Below are 21,299 nucleotides of genomic sequence, written 5' to 3' on the forward strand. Positions count from 1 at the left end.
AGCTCTTGATGTTCATACAAGTGGTTCTCTTATCTCCAAAGGTCTCTTTAATTTTCCTGTAGGCAGTATCTATCTTACCCCTAGTGAGATAAGCCTCTACATCCTCACATTTGTCCTCTAGCCATCCCTGCTTAGCCATTTTGCACTTCCTGTTGATATCATTTTTGAGACGTTTGTATTCCTTTTTGCCTGCTTCATTTACTGCATTTTTATATTTTCTCCTTTCATCAATTAAATTCAATATTTCTTCTGTTACCCAAGGATTTCTACTAGCCCTCGTCCTTTTACCTACTTGATCCTCTGCTGCCTTCACTACTTCATCCCTCAAAGCTACCCATTCTTCTTCTACTGTATTTCTTTCCCCCATTCCTGTCAATTGTTCCCTTATGCTCTCCCTGAAACTCTGTACAACCTCTGGTTCTTTCAGTTTATCCAGGTCCCATCTCCTTAAATTCCCATCTTTTTGCAGTTTCTTCAGTTTTAATCTAGAGGTCATAACCAATAGATTGTGGTCAGAGTCCACATGACTATTAAATTTTCGTCTCCCTTCACTATCTGAATAATTTCTTTTATTTCATCATACATTTCATCTATTTCTTCATCATCTGCAGAGCTAGTTGGCATATAAACTTGTACTACTGTAGTAGGCATGGGCTTCGTGTCTATCTTGGCCACAATAATGCGTTCACTATGCTGTTTGTAGTAGCTTATCCGCATTCCTATTTTCCTATTCATTATTACCCCTATTTGACTTTGTGTTTATAACCCTGTAGTCACCTGACCAGAAGTCTTGTTCCTCCTGCCACCGAACTTCACTAATTCCCACTATATGTAACTTTAACCTATCCATTTCCCTTTTTAAATTTTCTAACCTACCTGCCCGATTAAGGGATCTGACATTACACGCTCCGATCCGTAGAACGCCAGCTTTCTTTCTCCTGATAACGACATCCTCTTGAGTAGTCTCCACCCGGAGATCCGAATGGGGGACTATTTTACCTCCGGAATATTTTACCCAAGAGGACGCCATCATCATTTAATCATACAGTAAAAGCTGCATGCCCTCGGGAAAAATTACGGCCGTAGTTTCCCCTTGCTTTCAGCCGTTCGCAGTAGCAGCACAGCAAGGCCATTTTGGTTATTGTTACAAGGCCAGCTCAGTCAATCATCCAGACTGTTGCCCTTGCAACTACTGAAAAGGCTGCTGCCCCTCTTCAGGAACCACACGTTTGTCTGGCCTCTCAACAGATACCCCTCCGTTGTGGTTGTACCTACGGTACGGCTATCTGTATTGCTGAGGCACGCAAGCCTCCCCACCAACGGCAAGGTCCATGGTTCATGGGGGAAGGTGAATGCAGTATATCTTCAAATTTTATTCCCACCTAACATGGTCAGTTCCCAACATCCCAGCTAGATGGCATGTGTGAATGGATTATTCCCACAGTCATCATGCAGTAGTGTAACAGTGCAGAGTGTGCACAAGATTTTTTATGGTTTAATGAACCCAAGTCCACTGTTACAATCCAGAGACAATACAAAACTACATACTGCAAGCCACCACCTCAAAGGCAAACTGCTATAAATTGGTTGTGTATCACATAGGATGTCGGGTTGATGTTGGCCTGTAGTCTCTGATGCACCAACTGAACGAGCTCCACAGTCTTAAATTTGTAGTCTGGGTAATGAGACATGTCAGCTTAGAATTGAATACACCTAGCTTTTCAATGTGGAAGGTATTAAGGAAACAACTGTCATTCAGACCCTACAAACTGTAACTACTGCAAGCTTTAAGAGAATGAGAAAAGGAAAAGTGAGCTGAGTTTTGTGTAGGAATGTTTAACAAAGTGCAGACTGAAGATGATTTTCTTAATAAAGTTGAGTTCAGTGATGAAGTCACCATCTATACCTGCAGTAAATTGAATCGGCATAATGTTCAGATATGGAGTGAGCAGAAACTACATAACTTGGTTCAAACATGTAGGGACCTTATCTATAGTAATTGTTTTTTACGTTGTAAGCTGTAACAAGATTTATAGTCCTTACCTTTTTGCCAAGTCATCTATTAACTGGCACAATTACAACAGGATATGGACACAGAATTTATATTACAGCAATATGGCGCACCTCCATATTATCTTTGGGAAGTTGTTGTATTTCTCTGTAAGAATTTGCTGACTTGGACTGGACATGGCAAAAGAACATCCTGGCCACCACAATCATTTGATTTGTCTTCAGCCGAATTCTATGTATGGGGTTACATTAAAGACTGAGTGTTCGTTCCTCTGCATCTGGGAAACGTCAATGGGCTGTGACAATGGATAACACAAATAGTTGCCACCATACATCAAGACTTGTTTCATAGGATTTGGCAGGAAAATGATTACAGATGAGACCCACACTGAACATTTGTTTAAATAAAAATTTAGAAGATGCACTGCATTTAGTGCTGTATCAAACTTTCCTGTAAGTTATTTATCTTTTTCACAATCAACGGTTAATTTTGTATAACTAATTTATAAACACCCTGTATCATTAATAGTAAACTAAATTTGTGCTTCTTAGAAAATTATAGCATCAGTATCCTTCTTCAAATCTACATAGTCCCTAATTTCATATTTTTGGCACTTAATGATAGTTACATGTAAAATACTTCGTAATGAACAATAAGCTACAGTAGTTCATTTGAATAAACTTTTGCACCAATGTATTTTCAGAAACTTGTTTTCTTCTCATTGCAGTGAAAGTATTTGTATGATTAGTGCAACATTTCCAGTTTTTCACTCACTGAACTGTTTTTACAAAAGGCAGTGTCTGGAATTTTATGATTATGATGTAAACTTAACTCTTACAAAATGAACTGCTGCTTTGCAATATTGTGTTTTATACACATTATAACTATCGCACTGAGTTCCATTTACTTTCACACTTCAGCAGTAGTGTTGGGGGCAACATCTGTTGTACAACTGCGCTCCTTTTTGCATTGTTACCTGAATCCATTAATGAGCATAGCCTTGACAAAAGTTCAGAACTCAAAGTTAGCACCAAGGAATTTGTAACTTAAATCCTTAGTTTTTATCTCATTATTTACACATACAGCTTTCTTGAGTATTGTATTGTTGTAGTTTCAGATCTCAAACAGAACTTGCAAGTACAATCCTCTATAATGAATAATGTCTCCTCTGAAGAAAGTACAGAATTTAATACCGCTCACCCACTTTATTGCAAGTGGCATGTCAGTGGTAGATCTAGTGGCCCTGTACTGAGGAAGGACAGAAATGGGAAAACTCGAGGCACTTCATCCATCCACCTAGCCAACGAGCCTGAGGGGCTGTCCTCCACTCGAACTGAACCTGAGCGAGTGAGGCACACTGCACCAGTTGAGAAGCCTGCTCTGACCCATGTCACAGGAAGTAAGTGGGAAAGGGAAGGAATCTGTTAACTGTCAGTGGTTTGGACATACAGCAAACCATGGAGCCCTTTACGGAAATGGCAGCTAGGGACAAGGAAGGATTGTCTTGCACACTCTTGGTGTATTTCTGGAGGTCAAATTCAGCATTCTGAAGAGGCCATTCTGACAAATGTCAAGGGAAAAAGGTGCACCCAACTTCAGGTTATGGCACATGTTGGAACACATGATGGTGTGTTTTGAGTATGGTGTCAAACCTTAATCATTCCAGCGTCTGGCAGAGAAGGTTCAGAAGACCAGCCTCATTTACAGGCTTTCAATGGAGCTCATAATCTGCAGCACTGGTCCCAGAACTGATTGGGACTTCCCAGTCTGAGCTGAGTGGAAGGCTTGAACCAGAGACTTTGAAGATCCTGTGACAAACTAGCCTGTGACTTCCCAGACTTATGGCATATGGTTGAAAACTGTAGGGTCTATGGGAACTTGTTTTAAATATTCATAAATGTAAAACTGTACAACACTTAATAAAATTACAAAAGGTAGTATCCTCTGACTATAACATAAATGAGTCACAAGTGGAACCTGTCAACTCATGTAAATAATCTGGCGAGACAATTTGTAGATATAAGAAACGGAATGGATTCAACTGCTTACAAATCATTTGTGTCCCATCTAAGATTACTGCTCAAATCTGTGGGACATATACCAAACAGCAGTAACTGGAGATACAGGACATATACAAAGAAGAGAACATGAACTGTTAACATTTACAGTTTTAATTCAGTCGCAGGAGAGAATCATGGAAATATAGAAAAATCTAAATTTGCTCGAATTTGAAGACAGGCACCAACTATCTCACAAACACCAATTTACAGAGTTTCAAGGAGCGGTATTATGTGAAGAACCTCAGAGATATTCTTCAGTGCGCATACACACACACACACCAACACCAACACCACCACCACCACCACCACCACCACCACCACCACCCCTGTTGGGGCCTTGAAGAAATAGTGAAACTAACTGCAGGATGCACAGAGGGATTTACACAGCCTTTCTTCCTGCACTCCATATGCTACTCGAATGGAAAGAAACCCTAAAATGTGGTACTTTGTTAAGTACCCTCCGCCATGCACTTCACTGTGGTCTGGAGTACCTATAACTGTAGCTGCAGGTGTAGAGGTAGATATATGTGTGCGCTATTGAGTAGAACATAACCGATAAGCTCAAACACTTGCAAAGTACCTAAAATAATTAATGAGTCAATATTCACAAATTTCAGTAAGAGATCAGTACAAACCGGAAAATTAGCTGCTGCAACAAATCAATATCCTGAAGGTACTCCACAGGGATTGGTGGGACATGAGTCTTTGCTGGTCCGTTCAGTTCCACTTGCCATCCATGTCGCCAGACATCCGGTGGTGTGATAACGTACGAGTTGATTAGGGGCATGCGCGATAAACACACTATTAGTTTCCTAAACAGAAAACAAAGTGCTTTTTTTGCAAAATAAAAATAACACAATACATTTGAAAAACAAATTAGGCTCTTAGATAAAATCCAATATCATCAGTGGAGAAGAAATGGGGCAAGTGTGAATATGAATAGCTGATATATATATACAAGTAGAAGGTATAAAAAGCAACTTCTACTAAAAGAAAAACTTAACTTTCAAAAGATGTAAAATTCAACTACCTCATATCTATATCTCACCTTACGTAGTCTAAAATGTTCCTCTTTTTATGATGTGGGCTTGCCTCATGAAAACTTTTTAATATTGAAGTTATTATAAGCTGTTACTATGATCTACAAGGTGTTTAACATTGAGGGATGCTAGATCACACAAAGATGACAATTTGCTTTCATTACAGAATATATATGAGGTGTGATCAAAAAGTATAGGGAATTTTTTATTTCACAGGCTTTATACACTCAATTTTCAAAATATGTTTTATCTTGCTGGTACACATGTTCCTGATGTATGCTTGTATTTTCAACTGTTTTGAATACTTCATCCATTGCTGACAGTCGAAAAATCTGTGTGTGCTTTGGAGTGCTTCATTAATTTATACTTCAGAAAAAGATGGATCAAACAATATTCATTAAATTTTGCTTGAAAAATGGAATTAAGTGCAGCACCACATTTGAAATGTTGACTGTGAGTTTTGGTGAATATACTATCAGTAAGATGAGAATTTATGAGTGGTATAAATGTTTCAAAGAGGGTTGAGAAGATGTTGAAGATGATAACTGCCCTGGTGCCCTACCACTTCAATTACTGATGGCAAGATGGAAGAAGTAAAGAAAATGGTTCTGGAAAATGCCTGAACCTCCATCAAAGAGGTTGGTAGTGATGTCGGCATATTCTTTGGCTCATGCCAAGCATTTTTTTTTTTTTTTTTTTTGAGGATGAAGTACGTAGCAGCATAGTTTTTTCCTATATTGTTGAATTTCGACCAAAAATGACTTCAGTCGGAAATTGCTGAATGAAGTCAACAACAAACCGTAACTTCTAAAGAAGATTGTAAGGGGTGATGAAACATGAGTTTACGGGTGTGATGTATAAACCAAGGTATAATGATCCCAGTGGAAACTACCTGAAGGTCCAAGACCGAAAAAAAATTTGACGAGTTCAGTCATATGTGATGGTCCTTCTCACTGTATTCTTTGATTACAATGGGACAGTGCATCATGTATTCCTGCCTTATATTACACGGTCAATAACAAACACTGCCTGGAAGTTAGGCACCATTTCCGTGAAGCAGCCCAAAGAAAATGACAAGAACTGTGGAAAAACTACTCTTGGAAATTGCATCATGATAATGCTTCTGTTCACACTTCAATGCTTGTTCATGATTTTTGTGGCAAAAAAAAAAAAAAAAAAAAAAAAAAAAAAAAAAAAAAAAAAACATTATGTTGTCTCAGCCTCTATATCTTCTTTCTATTCTTGAGACTGGAGAGAACCACAAAAGGCCATCATTTTGCCACCACTGATGAGATAAAAACAGAATCACTGAAGGAATTCAAACCATAACGAAAAGTGAGTTCCACAACTGCTTCCAAGGCCAGAAAAAGTGTTGGTACAAAATTATTATATTTAAGGGGGACAAAGTTGATGTTCATGAATAAATACAGATACTTTATGACAAGCAAAAATTTCCATTACTTTCTGATCACATTTCATATATTTTGTCCACTCTTTATGAGTTATGCGCACGGTCATGATGGGCACCACCATCTAGCAACCCGCTGCACAGCTCCTAGTGAGATTGTTATTCTGAGAAGTCATACCAGTTCCAGCAATCAGTTTGTGTTGTAATAGTTTCACCAGACTGCATCTTACCAGTGCTGCATTCAGCTTGCATTCTTGTAATACTTTACCTTCAGTGTAGCGCGTCTTACTAGTCCTGAATTCAGGTTTTCTTGCTGTTAGTAACAGCAAGTATGGATTTGATGAGCTCACTGACTTGATTGTGTGTTACAGTGAGATGAGGGGAAATGAAAGACCAGTTCTTTGTATCTATGAAAATCGGTTCCCTAACAGAAGACACCCACAACACAGTACCTTTGCAGAAATTCATGGACACACATGAGAAAAAGGGGATTCACATTCTAAGCATGTTGGTGCCGGTAGATGTGATGTGAAAATACCAGAACTTGAGGGTGAAGCGATCTATAAATTTAGCAATCAATCTTCAAGTGGTATATGTGCTACAGCCCATTATATGGGAGTACAACCTACAGATGTACCATCTTCAAATTGTGTAGGTTTTACAACCAGCTGATTAACCACATCCTACATAGTCTGTGCAGTGGTTTGTACACCAGATGATGTTGCCTTCCACACATGTTTTATTTATATATGACACCTCCTTTACGTTATTTTAACAGCAAGAACAGCCACATCTGGGATGACGAGAACTCGAACGTGGTTAGTGTTAGATCACACCAATAAAGGTTCTCCATAAACGTAAAGATAAGAATTGGGGATAATCATCTTTTAGATCCTGTAATACTGCCACCTATGTTACCTGGAGCTCTTACTAACAGTTCCTGCAGAGCACACTTCCAGTATTGCTGGACAATCTACCTCTTGCTGCACCTAGAGCCTTCTGGTAATAGCATAATGGAGTCCCAGCACATTTCAGAGTTGATGCGTGAGCACAGCTAACTGTTGATTTTGGGAAACATTTGATAAGTCGAGGAAGAGCTGCTGAGTGGCTGAAACATTCACCTGACTTGATTATTTTCTTTGAGGGCATGTAAAGAGTACAGTTTATGTTACTCAAACAGCCACTAGAAATGAGCTGATAGTTCAAATCACTGATGCATTCCAACAAATCTGACAGGACCATGACAAGCTCTCCACAGCTGGACAGGCACTGATACAAAGGTATGCAGTTTGTATTGAGGTGAAAGATAGCTAGCTTGAACCATTCATATAAATTATTGCCAGAACATGCCTAATAATAATAATAATAAACAGTAATTTTTGTGCAACTTTAGTTAATCATTATTATAACCTTAAGGACACATTTAAAACTATAAGTTCGTTAACAAATAATTATCCTCTTTGTGTGACCTATCATTTCTCGAAGTTTGACACTGAGGTCCTAAAACACTCTCTACACAGTTTACATGCTATATGGAATGCTGTTAAATTTTTTAAACACAAGGAGGGGAATTTACTGTCATGAATTTCTTGCAAAGAATTTGAATAAATACTATGCACTTGCCAATATACACTACCTGACAAAAAAAGAATGAAGCACCCAGAAGGGGAGGATGAAACAAAATGTTGTTATTGTTATTTTCATCAATGGAAAATCCAGGATGGATTACAAAAATATTGCGAAAAGGAAAGGCACAACAGACTGTCAGAAAGTGAGCATTCAACGAACAAGGCCTTTGTTGGAAATTGAAAACACGCACACAACCACGCACATGCACACACAAACACAACCCCCCCCCCCCCCCTCCCTCCCTCCCTCCCTCTCTCTCTCTCTCTCACACACACACACACACACACACACACACACACACACACAGAGACACAAAACTGGAGACCATGATCGCACACATGTGTGTGTGTGTGTGTGTGTGTGTGTGTGTGTGTGTGTGTGTCTCTGATGAAGACTTGTTGGCCGAAAGCTCACTTTCTGTCAGTCTTTTTGTTGTGCCTATCTGTGACTCAGCATCTTCGCTGTATGGCGAGTAGCAACTATCCTTTTCATAATATTGTTATTGTTATTTTGGTGATTACAAAATCAAGTCAAATTTACAATGGACTTGTCAGTATGAGCCCTCTTGCTAGTATGACATTGCACCTTCTGTGGCCTGCAGACAATGGTCCTGATTTGGTTGGGAAGGATGTCATAAAGCTATCGTATCTTCTTCTGTGGCAAGAGCCAACAAGTAACTGTTGTGACTGGTCCTCGATATTCTGGATACAGACACTGGTGTGGGGATGACTTCACACTCACATGTTCTGTTGAAGACAAATTTGGGAATCTTGCTGGCCATGGGAGTACCTTAAAACCATACAGACAGTTCATGGAGACATATGTATTCTGTGGACGAACACTGTCCTGTTGGAAAATGGCACCACAATACTGTCACAGCTGATGAACATATGAGGATGTGGGACGTCTGTGCTGTACCACTGTGCCTCCAAAGTTCCCTTAATCACTAACAGCTGTGACCTGAATTCAAATCCGATGGGTCCTTGCACCATGACACCAAGAGTAACATCATTGTATGGGACCCCACCTCAGGTAGCCACCACACTCACCAGTGATGTTCATTCGAAGTACTGTAAAACCGCGAGCCACTGATGAAAACAATATGATGCCATTCATCAGCAATCCATGCTTCCTGCTCATAGAACCACTCTGTGTGTTAATGGTGGCCCACGTATGGTTCAGTAACTCCCTAGTCCAGCTGCTGCTAGCCTCCAAACAATGGTTCAGGGTGAAGTAGAATGTTGTACTCAAACGGTCAAATGGTAGGCGCAGATGCGAAGGGGTTACGATACGCTTGGTGCAAAATACAGCAATCCTCCCCTGTGTTTCTCACATGTAGTTGAGCGAAACCTTGCTGATAGTACGCCTGCCCTCACATACCTGTGCAGTCCAGTATCAGCCAACAGTCACATTCGAATACCTCACATATTTGGATACTGCAGGATTCAACCAGATGGCCAAATGGAGAACAACAATGAAGCCCCTTCTGGTCTCTCCTAGATGATGATAATGCTGTCCTTGAAGAGTAGGCATCATCACCATGTCCTTTATAATGACCACCCAACATCAAACCCATTATATACCCAACCAGTCCTGGTAACAACACTAAGCGCAACCAACACTAAGGCACTGTGTTGGTCATTTTATACGCTGCACAGGATTATAACTTTAATAATTTACATACCCATTGGTGGTGTGTACATGTTGGAAATTACACTGACATTTGACCATGTCTTCCACATGCTTCACTCTTTTTGCCAAGCAGTGTAGAATGATTGAAAATTTGCCTCGTGTTATTAACCACTTTTGTAATTGTGTACTATCCTCCTTTATGCATATGCAATACTTGAAATTAAAATTAAACAATGGAAAATCCAGGAGGGAATGTAACAATACCAGAGAAGGAAAGTTGCTACTCACCATATAGCAGCGATGCGGAGTCGCGACAGGCACAATAAAAACTTAAATCCTGGATTTTCCATTGTTTGATTTTCGCCTGACGGCTTTTCTTTGATCCTAACCCTGTGCTGTTTTCCTTTGTAACTACTTTCTTTTGCATCGCTATACTCAATGTCCATCCTTCTTTTTTTTTCTTTCCTGTGTTTCTCTTGTTGCCTTACGAACCGCTCTGCACGCTCTACTTATGAGCCACACTGTATCAACTGACTCGGCCGTGTGCAACAGACGGACTCAAGACCACGCTGATTGTTGGTGCAGCATCTTATGTCCCACATTACTGCTGCCGATATAATTAAGCCTATACCTTCAAACTGATCACACTCCCTGTGTTAGTTCCCATATTTTTGCTTGTTATCTCCTGCACTTTTCCAGTGCCACATGATCTTACATCTCTAAGTATGAACCCCTCACCACCCCCCCACACTTTCTCCATTCTATCCCTGTTTGCACCCACTAAATCCACCTCATCCAGTCACATCTGCAGTCCCCCTCCTTTACGCTTATCCGCCTCAAACCAATATACATACATTTATTAATGATTAGTTATTCTCTACTTTGACCTTTGCGACTTCTCGCCAATTTTAGTGAGTTTTCGCCTTCCACTATCGTCGTCTTTCTCAGACTGCATCACTTTTTTTCCCCCTGTGCATCCATTACGCCCTTTTCGTACTTTTCACATGTATTTGGGTGTATTTGTGCGTAATTATTCGGACATAATTCTACTTTCTTAGATATTTTTTCACATTTTTGCACCACCATGGATCCTTGGCTCCTTCCATCTGCATCAATACAGAAAAGTTCCCTTACCCTAGCCAGATCTGTCCCACATACTGTTCCTGTGTTGTTCTTTGGCTCATGAAATCCCCCCAAATGGTCATACCATCAAATCACCCATCTCTGGTGGCCACCCCTCCTTCCACAATGACCTCCACCTGTTCAGATTCCGCCAATCCTTAGCCCTCACCAACATAGTCCTGCAAAACCATATCAACCAAGCCCAATCCTCCTTGCAGTACCTTCTCTCCATCTACAAATTTCTCCTGCTATGTAATCCCAAATTCCTGGAACCTATAACACACACTGAAACTCTTGCCCTGCAGGCACTAGAGCAACATGCACAACACCACCTCAAAAAGCTCTCCATCCTGCTCACTTCCTACTCCCGCCTCGGAGTACCACTGTCCACCACTTCTACAACAACCTCCAAACCTCCCCCACGCCCCCTCATAGCTGACAAAGCCTGTCTTGCAGACCTACTACACTTACCCCACCCTCCTAAACTCCCTCCCACCATTACACAGAACCCAAAACCTAAACAGACCTGCAACACAGTCATGAACCTCTCCTCCAGAAGCCTTAGTCCCACAGAAATATCAGTCCTTTCCAAAGGCCTCACCTTTTGGCCCACTTCCAATTTCAACCATGCAGAACTAGTTAAAGACCTTCTCTCCTTCTCCCAGTCCCTACACTGGAAACATTTTTTCACCACCAACCTGACCACTCAGACTCAACCACAGACCAATATTGAACCCTGCCTAACTCAGTTCACTCCTCCGTCCAACCGTGATCCACCCCCACTGCCTCCAAACCACCCCCTGTTAACTTTCCAGAATTTCTTATCCTCGAACCTTGCCTCACCATCATTCCCCAAATCCCAACATGCATATTAACCTTACATCCACAGACAGAACCGCAGTCCACCATCTAAAAACTGATCCTGATCTTATAATCCTACCCACAGACAAAGGCTCCACCACTGTTGTTTTGAACTGCAAGGATTATGTGGCAGAAGGACTCTGTCAGCTGTCAGATACTTCCAGCTACAAACCATGGCACAGTGATTCCATTCAAGCAATCCAGCAGGATCTCCAGTCACTACTCCAATCCTTAGGCCCATCCCAGAACCTCTCCCCAGAGTCCATCTCTCTGCTTACCCCTACCACTCCCGGCACTTCCACCTTCTACATGCTTCCTAAAGTCCATAAACCCAACCACTCAGGACGCCCCACTGTGGCCGGTTACTGTGCCCCCACTGAGAGAATCGCTGCTCTTGTAGACCAACACCTTCAACCTGTTTCCCAGAACCTATCCTCCTATATAAAAGATACCAACCATTTCCTCCACCGACCCTCCACAGTTTCTTTCCCTTTACCACACGGTGCCCTGCTCGTCACTACTGATGCCACCTCCCTGTACACTAACATTCCTGATGCCCATACCCTTACTGCTATCAAACACTACCTTTCCAGATGCCCTATGGATTCCAAACCAACAACCTCCTTCCTAGTCTCCATGACCAACTACACCCTCGCCCACAATTACTTCTCCTTTGAAGGCATTACCTACAAACAAATCCGTGGTACGGCCATGGGCTCCCTCGTGGCACCATCCTATGCTAACCTATTCACGGGCCACCTAGAGGAATTCTTCCTAAAAACCCAGAATCCTAAATCCCTCACCTGGTTAAGATTCACTGATGACATCTTTGCTATCTGGATTGAAGGTGAGGACACCTTATTCACATTCCTCCAGAACCTCAACAACTTTTCCCCCATTTGCTTCACCTGGTCCGATTCAACCCAACAAGACACTTCCTAGATGTTGACCTCCACCTCAGAGATGGCTACATCAGTACATCAGTCCATATCAAACCTACTAACCACCAGCAATACCTCCACTTCGACAGCTGCCACCCATACCATACCAAGAAGTTCCTTCCGTACAGCCTAGCCACCCATGGTCGTCGCATCTGCAGTGACGAGCAGTCGTTCTCTAAATATACCGAGGGTCTCACTGAAGCCTTCATTGACTGTAATTATCCCCCAACCTTGTACAAGAACAAATCTCTTGTGCCTTATCTTTCCAGTCTCCCAACACCTCCCAAAGTCCCACAGTCCGGCCGCAGAGGAGCATTCCCCTCGTAACTCAGTACCATCTGGGACTGGAGCAACTGAATTACATTCTCCGCCAGGGTTTCGATTACCTCTCGTCGTGCCCTGAAACGAGAAATGCCCCACTCACTATCCTTCCCACCCCTCCTACAGTGGTATTCCACCGTCCACCAAACCTACACAATAAATTTGTCCATCCCTACACAACTCCTGCTACCATTCCCTTACCTCATGGCTCATACCCCCTGTAATAGACCTAGATGCAAGAATTGTCCCATACATCCTCCTACCACCACCTACTCCAGTCCGGTCACTAACATCACCTATCCCATCAAAGGCAGGGCTACCTATGAAAACAGTTATGTGATTTACAAGCTAAGCTGCAACCAGTGTGTTGCATTCTATGTAGGCATGGCAACCAACAAGCTGTCTGTCTGCATGGATGGCCACCGACAAACCCTGTCCAAGAAACAAGTGAACCACCCTGTTGCTGAACATGATATCCCTCATCTCCATGACTGCTTCACAGCCTGTGCCATATGGATCCTTCCCACCAACACCAGATTTTCTGAATTGCACTGGTGGAAACTTCGCACATCCTACGTTCCCGCAACCCTCCTGCCCTCAACCTTCATTAGTCACTGTCCTCACCCATCCAGCCCCCTCCTGTTCCCCTTCCAGCACTTACACTGTCATCATTTCACCGCCACACGCCACACCCAGTGTTTTAATTTTGTTATATTTCTCTCTTTTTCGATACTTACAACACCCCCCCCGCCCCCCTCCCGGTCCCCACCTTCTCTCCTGCCCTCCGTCTAAACTGCAACACTTACTGTTCACCACTCCCATCATACTATCCCTCCCCCCTCCCCGCCCCAGCCTCCTCCCTACCCCCACCCAGTCGCCACTCCCATCATGCACTGGTGCTGCTGCTCGCAGTGTAGTTTCAGCTCTCTGAGACTGCAGACGTGTGTGCAAGTTGCGTGTGTGTGTGTGTGTGTGTGTGTGTGTGTGTGTGTGTGTGTGTGTGTGTGTGTGTGTGTGTGTGTGTGTGTGTCTACTGCTGACAAAGGCCTTAATGGCCGAAAGAATCTTTTTATTGTGCCTATCACGACTCACCATCTCCGCTATATGGTGAGTAGTAACTTTCCTTTTCTGGTATTGAAATTAAAATTAGATGGATATAAAATAGTACTGATTGAAGAAAATGATGGTAGATGACTGATTAACTTTTTGTATGAAATGCATAGATGAATCTGATGAAACTAATACTGACACAATACATTAATGTGAAAGACATTGAAAACTGGTTTTTTGTTTCAAACCCAGGTCACCTGCAGTGGTTATCATTTTGATTTTTCACAACACTTTGACGTTTGTCCTCCAAAGATTTACAAGGTTGCCACAAGTTTCCCCAAATGAAATTCCCTGATTTCCAGACATATTTTAGCATTTTTGCCTGACACATTTTCAGATATCAAGGGTAAGTTAAGGCGTAAGTTGACAATCGGTTTTTACAAACAAGGAAGTATCTAAAAAAAACTTGCACGCAAATGGCGTTTCCTGATGTGAGCAAAAATCTTAAGTACTAACACCAACATCTTCTGTAATGAACTGTTTTTAGATGGAGAAAGCAAGCCAAATGGTATGATTGTTTCATTAAGACCACTGACGTTATTTTGTTTCAATAAAATGAAACACATTTGATGACAAAAATATGCACTTTCTTGAAGTTGCAAGACAGATTTAAAATACCTTCACTGATTTCAGAAATAACCTAAGAAAAAAGTATGCGTTGAGAAAGAAATGTACAAGGCGGGGAAAGATTTATGTAAACCAACACTGTAGGTGACCGCTGATAAAATGTTGGTTCTACTATGGTTTTTACTGTCTATTATTACCCACTGTGTTATGTCTGTTATTTTACAAGTATTTTATGATTTTTCTTTCAAGAAATACATGAGTACATAGCATACAAACCGCCAGCAACTGACACAATTTTCTTCTTCTTATCGTCCATACTTTCTAACATGTTTTTAAGTGCCAAAATGTACTAGAACAAATAAAATGTCTATAAAATGCTACACAGTACAAAGTACTTGTGGCGAGATGGTCGCAATTCCTGAAATCCCATTGCCTACAGCCTCTGGCCTATTGAGGAGCACCACAGTCCTGAATCCATGGATAAACCATAAAAATCCGCTGCATTACACCACATACAAACAGACTCAGCCTGCAGGCAGATGGTAAGACTAGATCTGATGGGCAGGGCCTGCACATTAGTGGGAACTGAATGGCTTCAGATCGGCATGCCCGAGCCATTACAGATACCCGCAGAAAAGGCTGCATTTTTGACCCATCGTGGAACCCTTAGAATCAATAATGATGAGGATAGGTAGCAAATCACTGTAAAGATGATTGCTGAGCCACAGGCAGGCATGTAGAAAAGACAATCACACTCTCACAACTACATTTTCAGCCATAGCTTTTGTCAGAAAACGAGAGGACACACATATTCACACAATCACCAAGAGACAACTCATGCGCTCATGACCACTTCCTCTGGCCACTGTGTATACAGTCTCTGAGAACCAGATCCAAACAAACCATCCCTCACACCTCCCTGCCCCTCGTTGGCAGCTGCTAGGCTAGCGGCAAGAAGTGGTGGCAGCACTGACAGCAAGCTGAGGGGAGTGGTAGGAAGAGAAGAAGCAGTAGTAATGAGGGAGTAGGGAAACGGCGCATGTACTCAGCTGCACCCAATCAGCTGCACACCTCAGTAAACTAACCATTTTATCTACTGAGACAAAAACAAGATTTTTCCAGTGGTACCTCTCCCCCCATCCCCCTTTCAAGTTTCCCTGTCATTTGAAATTCCCTGATTTCCAGAACCCGTGGCAACCCTGGTTTAGTTCTTGACATGCAACTTAAAAACGATTGGGGTGGATTTTATTAATATCAGAAAAACTGAAGAGTTTTTCATAAGATTGTGTGCCATAATCCTACCCCTAGAACAAAGAAACTTTCCTGTCTGCAAATATAAGAAAGAAACTGAGTTTTAACAAAAGTTTGTAAGCAATATTGTTACTTTATGAAGTACTTTACATTGTAGAAACCATATGTTCAAAACCATAACTTTTTGCATAAAAATAAACGTAAGAGTAAGAAATTATTTATTCTAATGTACTGCTCTGCACACCTCCAAACCAAAGGAAGTATCAGACAGACAGGAGAAGAAAGAATGAATTCAGTTTAAACAGGTCAATCACTTTCTTAATTTACAAACTGTGTTGGCAGTAAAGATGCCTAATTAAATCTATCAAAGAGGTATAAAGCAAAAGGAACAACCGTGACAAATTAATTATAGTTTGGACAACATTTGATGAAACCTGCTTGTTTTGATTATGTAATTACGTTGTTTATAATGTTCTTACATTATAGGTTTGAGAAGAAATTCAGGGACAATTTTAAATGGCATCAAGATGGCAGTGCTCAAGCCCAGAATACCATTGTAGCCATCTTGACAACAAGCATGGCCAATACTAAGCATGTCTGGATCTTCAGAGCAGGACCAAGAGCTGAAACAGAAGAACACAGGTAAAACTGCTTCATTCTTTTGACAATTACCCTCACATAAATTTATTGCTTTTCACTTACCTTGGCTTCTAGGGAGATGAGGTAACTGACATCCTTCAAGCACATGTAAAGTGCAATGGACCAAACCACTGACAGCAGAGGCAACCCAACTGCCATGTTGAGTCTGGCCCAACACTGCTGAAAGGTTGGTATCTTGTATTACAGAAGCAGCACAGTTTAAAGAGGCCTCTAGGTGTTGGGGCAAGATGAAACTTCTTCCAGCCTTTGTAGTAATCAGCCAATTAATAGCCTGTAAAACAATTACACTGACACATAGTATACCATATTTACCTTGAGAATGAGATCTCTCCCCCCCCCCCCCACTTTTTATTTATTTATTTATTTATTTATTTATTTGTTTATTTATTTATTTATTAATTTTTAAGGGGCTCCTAGGGAAAAAATTATTCTTAACATGTTTTGAATAATGAAAATTACAAACTGTTTTACTGATATGACTTACACGACTAAAAAAGTTAACATTACAGTTGTTCTAGGCTTATGGCATTTGTGAACTGCTTGCATTTTGACAACACAATGAGATATAAAATAAATAAAAAGAAATGGTTTGCATTAATTTATATCTTTACTTCCTTTTTAGCTTAGTATCTCTGCCTGTGGTATCACTATTTTTAGTCATTGTCATGATTACCTGAGATGACAGTTTTACCTAATCAAATGAGAGGCGAGAAAAGAGGCAGTGTATTTACATGTTTGAGCCACAATAAAAGTTATAATCTTTGCTGTCACAAATACAGGGTGTTTGAAAAAGAGCTCCCTAGTTTTAAGTATAAATTTAATGGGGAAATTAATGAATAATTACATCAATGAGTACATATCATGAAAGAGAATTCCTTCAAGTTTTGTTTAATGCTAGTAGATGTCAACGTGGAATCCATTTGTTGCCATGCACTCGTCAAGATGGTATGCCTCTTCTCGCCATGTATTCACCTTCAAGTGTAACTGTCCCAACCGCTGTGACGATTCTTTCCTGTAAATGATTGATGTCTCCGATCATTTCACTCCACACAGCATTTTTCATGTGGCCCCAAAAGAAAAAGTCCAGTGAGGTTAAGTGTGGGCTTTGTGGTGGCCAAGATATTGGGCCAGCCCTGCCTATCCACCTTCCTGGAAAGCAAGTGACAAGACCTGCAGGCACATGGTTACTGTAATGAGATGGGGTGCCATCTTGTTGGAAAAACACAAGCCCCTTTTCCACCTCAATATCGTCCATTTGGGGAAAGACATACTCTGTCAACATGTGACTGTTAATGCCCCCGTTTATTGTTTTTTCTACGAAAATGAAAGGATTAATCACACAATCTTCCATCAAACCACACCAGACATTAACTTTCAGAGATTACGTTGATTCTGAATAACTTCATGTGGATGCTTTGCCCCCCAAATTTTGCAGTTATGACGATTAACTGTTCCACTGACATGAAATGTAGCCTCATCAGAAAAGAGAATTGTTTTTAAAAAATTGACATCATCATCATCAATTCAGTGTAGAAAGTCAACAGCAAACTCATATCTTTTGTTTTATCAGTAGGTTTTATTTCATGTTAACAGTTGCAATTTGTAGGCGCACAACTTGTCTTTTACACACATCATCATACACAGTACCTTTACGCACTCCTAATTGTAGACTACATCTGGCCAATGACTTTTTCAGGCTCTGACGACACAAATCACAGATCTGTTCAACATCATCATCAGAAGTTCTCAGTCCACCTGGTGATTTTTCTTTTAAAACACTATCAGTTTCCTTGAAAAACTTTAGCCAATGATGGATAGTTTTTGCTGTAGGTGATTCACCACCATACTGACACCTAAAATTACATTGCACAGTTATAACTGACTCAGTTTTCACAAGCCAAATAACACACTGTGCTTTCTGTTGCGGAGTACACATTGTTTCCGAGTTGCACTGCACTGCACGCAGGCCTGGACTGAACTGAACTTGTGTGTGTGTGTGTGTGTGTGTGTGTGTGTGTGTGTGTGTGTGTGTGTGTGTGGGGAGGGGGGGGGGGGGGGAGGGGGGCGGCGGCACTGGCGCTGTCTCGTGGTCAAGCAGACCTGCCAACTGCAGGGGAACCAAACCTGGAGAGTAGATAGTCAAACACCACAAACTAGAATAGTGTATGTCACTTTGTACAGATTCTAGGACACATTAAAACTAGGGAGCTCTTTTTCAAACACACTGTACTGTACTGTTTTTTCTGGATATGTTGCGATTTCCAAAGTTGTGGTTACAGTGGGAACTCTGAACAGGACGTGCTAACACAGTTGCTTTTTCCCAAATAAATAGTGGATTTCACGTCTCTATTGACATGAGAATGTGATAATATTCCTTCATCTCTTTCTTTCAAACATGTCTGCCAGCAACTTTCTCAATAGATGCACGAGACCAGCAGCTGACAAACCCTCTTCTGTTCCCATCCTATTTCACATGACCATTGAGAACACTGCTGCATTGAACACACAGGTATGCCACTGGTCCGTACCTAAATTTTTATCATCTCCAGCAGAAATGTATATTATTGTTGAATATTTGTCCAATTTTGTAGTCAGTTCAGTTCTAACTACAAGTGGATTCAGGCAAACTGCAGTTTGAACCCGGCAGACATTCACAAAAAGTCAAGGTACACTGTATACATTCCAAGGCCCACACCACAATGAAATTTGCTGCCTTATCATCATTCCCCTCTCTACACTCATCCTAGTTCCCCGCCAAGCTGGCGTAACTGTTCTCCCTCAAACCCTTCTGAATTCTTCAAAAGAAATGTGCATATGACCTCAACTGCAAAAATCTTCATTTTTAATTGTAAGACGACCCCTATGTTAATCTATTACGCAAAATAAAAATGTTGACCTCAGCAGCAATAAATTAATCTTTGAATGTAAGAAGACCCTGCTCCTCCCCATCGAATGGTGAATTTCACAAAAAAAAGCTCTTCGTACGAGGGTAAATATGGTATTTATTCACAATCAAAAAGATGCAAAAATAGCAACATAAATATGTGACAAATTAGGAAACTTAAAGATTCAAGAGTCAATTCTTTTTGCCAATTTTTCCTTCCTCTCTCATCTACTAAATTATCCCATTTTACTTTTGGTTGGCCTAAGAAAGCTCATCAGCTTTCTTATCAATATGAACTACTTCCACAGTATCAATTTATTCTCCATTTCCTACTCATTACACTGAATACACTAAATAATCTGAGTCTAACAGTGCACACACTGTGATCTGGTGGTTATGACCATCTACAATTTATGCAGTTATCAAATAAATTTAAAGTCTCTGGCAGATTAAAACCGGGTAGTGGGTCAGGGATCAACGTTGGGACATTTGGGAGGTGGGGTACTGCTGGAAGCAAAGCTGTGAGGACAGATCATGAATCATGCCTGGATTGCTCAGCTGGTAACAGCACTTTCTGTGAAAGGCAGAGCTGCAAGTTAAAGTTTCAAAATGTCAGAAAATTTCAGGACAGTGCACTTCCTGCTGCAGAGTGAAAGACTGATTCTGGGATTAACAAATGTAGTATTACATATTGATCCCTCTAGAAAGCTCTTCACACACACTATTCCTTATGTAAATACAGTGATTTAAAATTACTGACTAACTTATATTTCAGAATAAATTCTATAACAACAAAAATAATGAATTTTTGACAATATAATGTAACTGGATAGATAAAAAATATCTACTCAGCAAGCAGCGGCAGGACAACTCATACACACACACACACACACACACACACACACACACACACACACACACACACACACACACACAGGTTTAACTTAACATAAGCTTTTGGAGCCAGTGGCTCCTTCTTCTGGCAGAAGAGTTGAAGGGGAGGGAAGAGGGGTGAAGGAAAAGGACTGGAGAGGTTTAAAAAAATGGGTACAGCTCAGAAAAGTCCCCAGAACCCATCCAGTAAGTCTCCCCTGGCCTGGGGTTCTGGGTGACTTTTCTGAAACGTACCCATTTTCTTAAACATCTGCAGTTCTTTCCCTTCACATCTCTCCCTTTCCCTTCAACTCTTCTGCCAAAAGAAGGAGCCACTGGCTCCAAAAGCTTGCATAAGTTAAACCTGTATGCATGCATATATGTACGTGTGTTCTCCCGCCACTGCTTGGTGAGAATGTTTTACTCAGTATTCTCCTTCTATGCACCAACCAAATTATTTATCCTCAATATACTGCTTCTCTAACTTCAATTCTCAGAACAAATACTCTCTTAAGCACAACTGAATGGTTGACAGCTGTAAATATTTTCTTCTGGACATACAAACAACGCCAGCATAGTAGCTGTGCTGGTAGCTTGAACTGACAACTGAAAACAACAGATATGAATTCAACTGGTCAGGTGGGAGCTGTAAGCAGGCAGTGTTAAGTAGTGGATGTGCAGCCATAGTGTATCAAAGTTGTGTCACAAATTGCGATCGAGCAGCATCTATAAATAATGTGTTTGAGACATGCTGCACAGCATTCTGAAGAGAAGAAAAACCTGTCCGAAGTTTGTCCCGTATATCTCGAGCTCTGAGCAAAAGCAATAACATGTAAACGCCCGCCATGAGTTGATCGACATGAAAAATACAGACAATTCTTTTGTAGAAAAAATCATCACAGAAGACTTAACGTCATCAATATGAGCCT

General features: G+C 41.1%; 1 protein-coding gene across 1 annotated transcript in view; it reads right to left on the minus strand.

Annotated features, from left to right (window-relative positions):
• Positions 1 to 4,743: 4,743 nt before the first annotated feature.
• Positions 4,744 to 21,299, minus strand: part of LOC124787730 (huntingtin) — a 392,251-nt gene continuing 375,695 nt past the window's right edge. The window contains exons 37-39 of the mRNA XM_047254577.1: positions 16,656 to 16,884; positions 16,433 to 16,576; positions 4,744 to 4,883 (exon numbers count right to left, since the gene is read on the minus strand). Coding sequence (XP_047110533.1) covers positions 16,491 to 16,576; positions 16,656 to 16,884 — 315 coding nt within the window. The 3' untranslated portion in view covers positions 4,744 to 4,883; positions 16,433 to 16,490. The remainder of the gene's footprint in view (positions 4,884 to 16,432; positions 16,577 to 16,655; positions 16,885 to 21,299) is intronic.

Source organism: Schistocerca piceifrons, chromosome 3, assembly GCF_021461385.2.
Source record: "Schistocerca piceifrons isolate TAMUIC-IGC-003096 chromosome 3, iqSchPice1.1, whole genome shotgun sequence".
Taxonomy (NCBI): Eukaryota; Metazoa; Arthropoda; class Insecta; order Orthoptera; family Acrididae; genus Schistocerca; species Schistocerca piceifrons.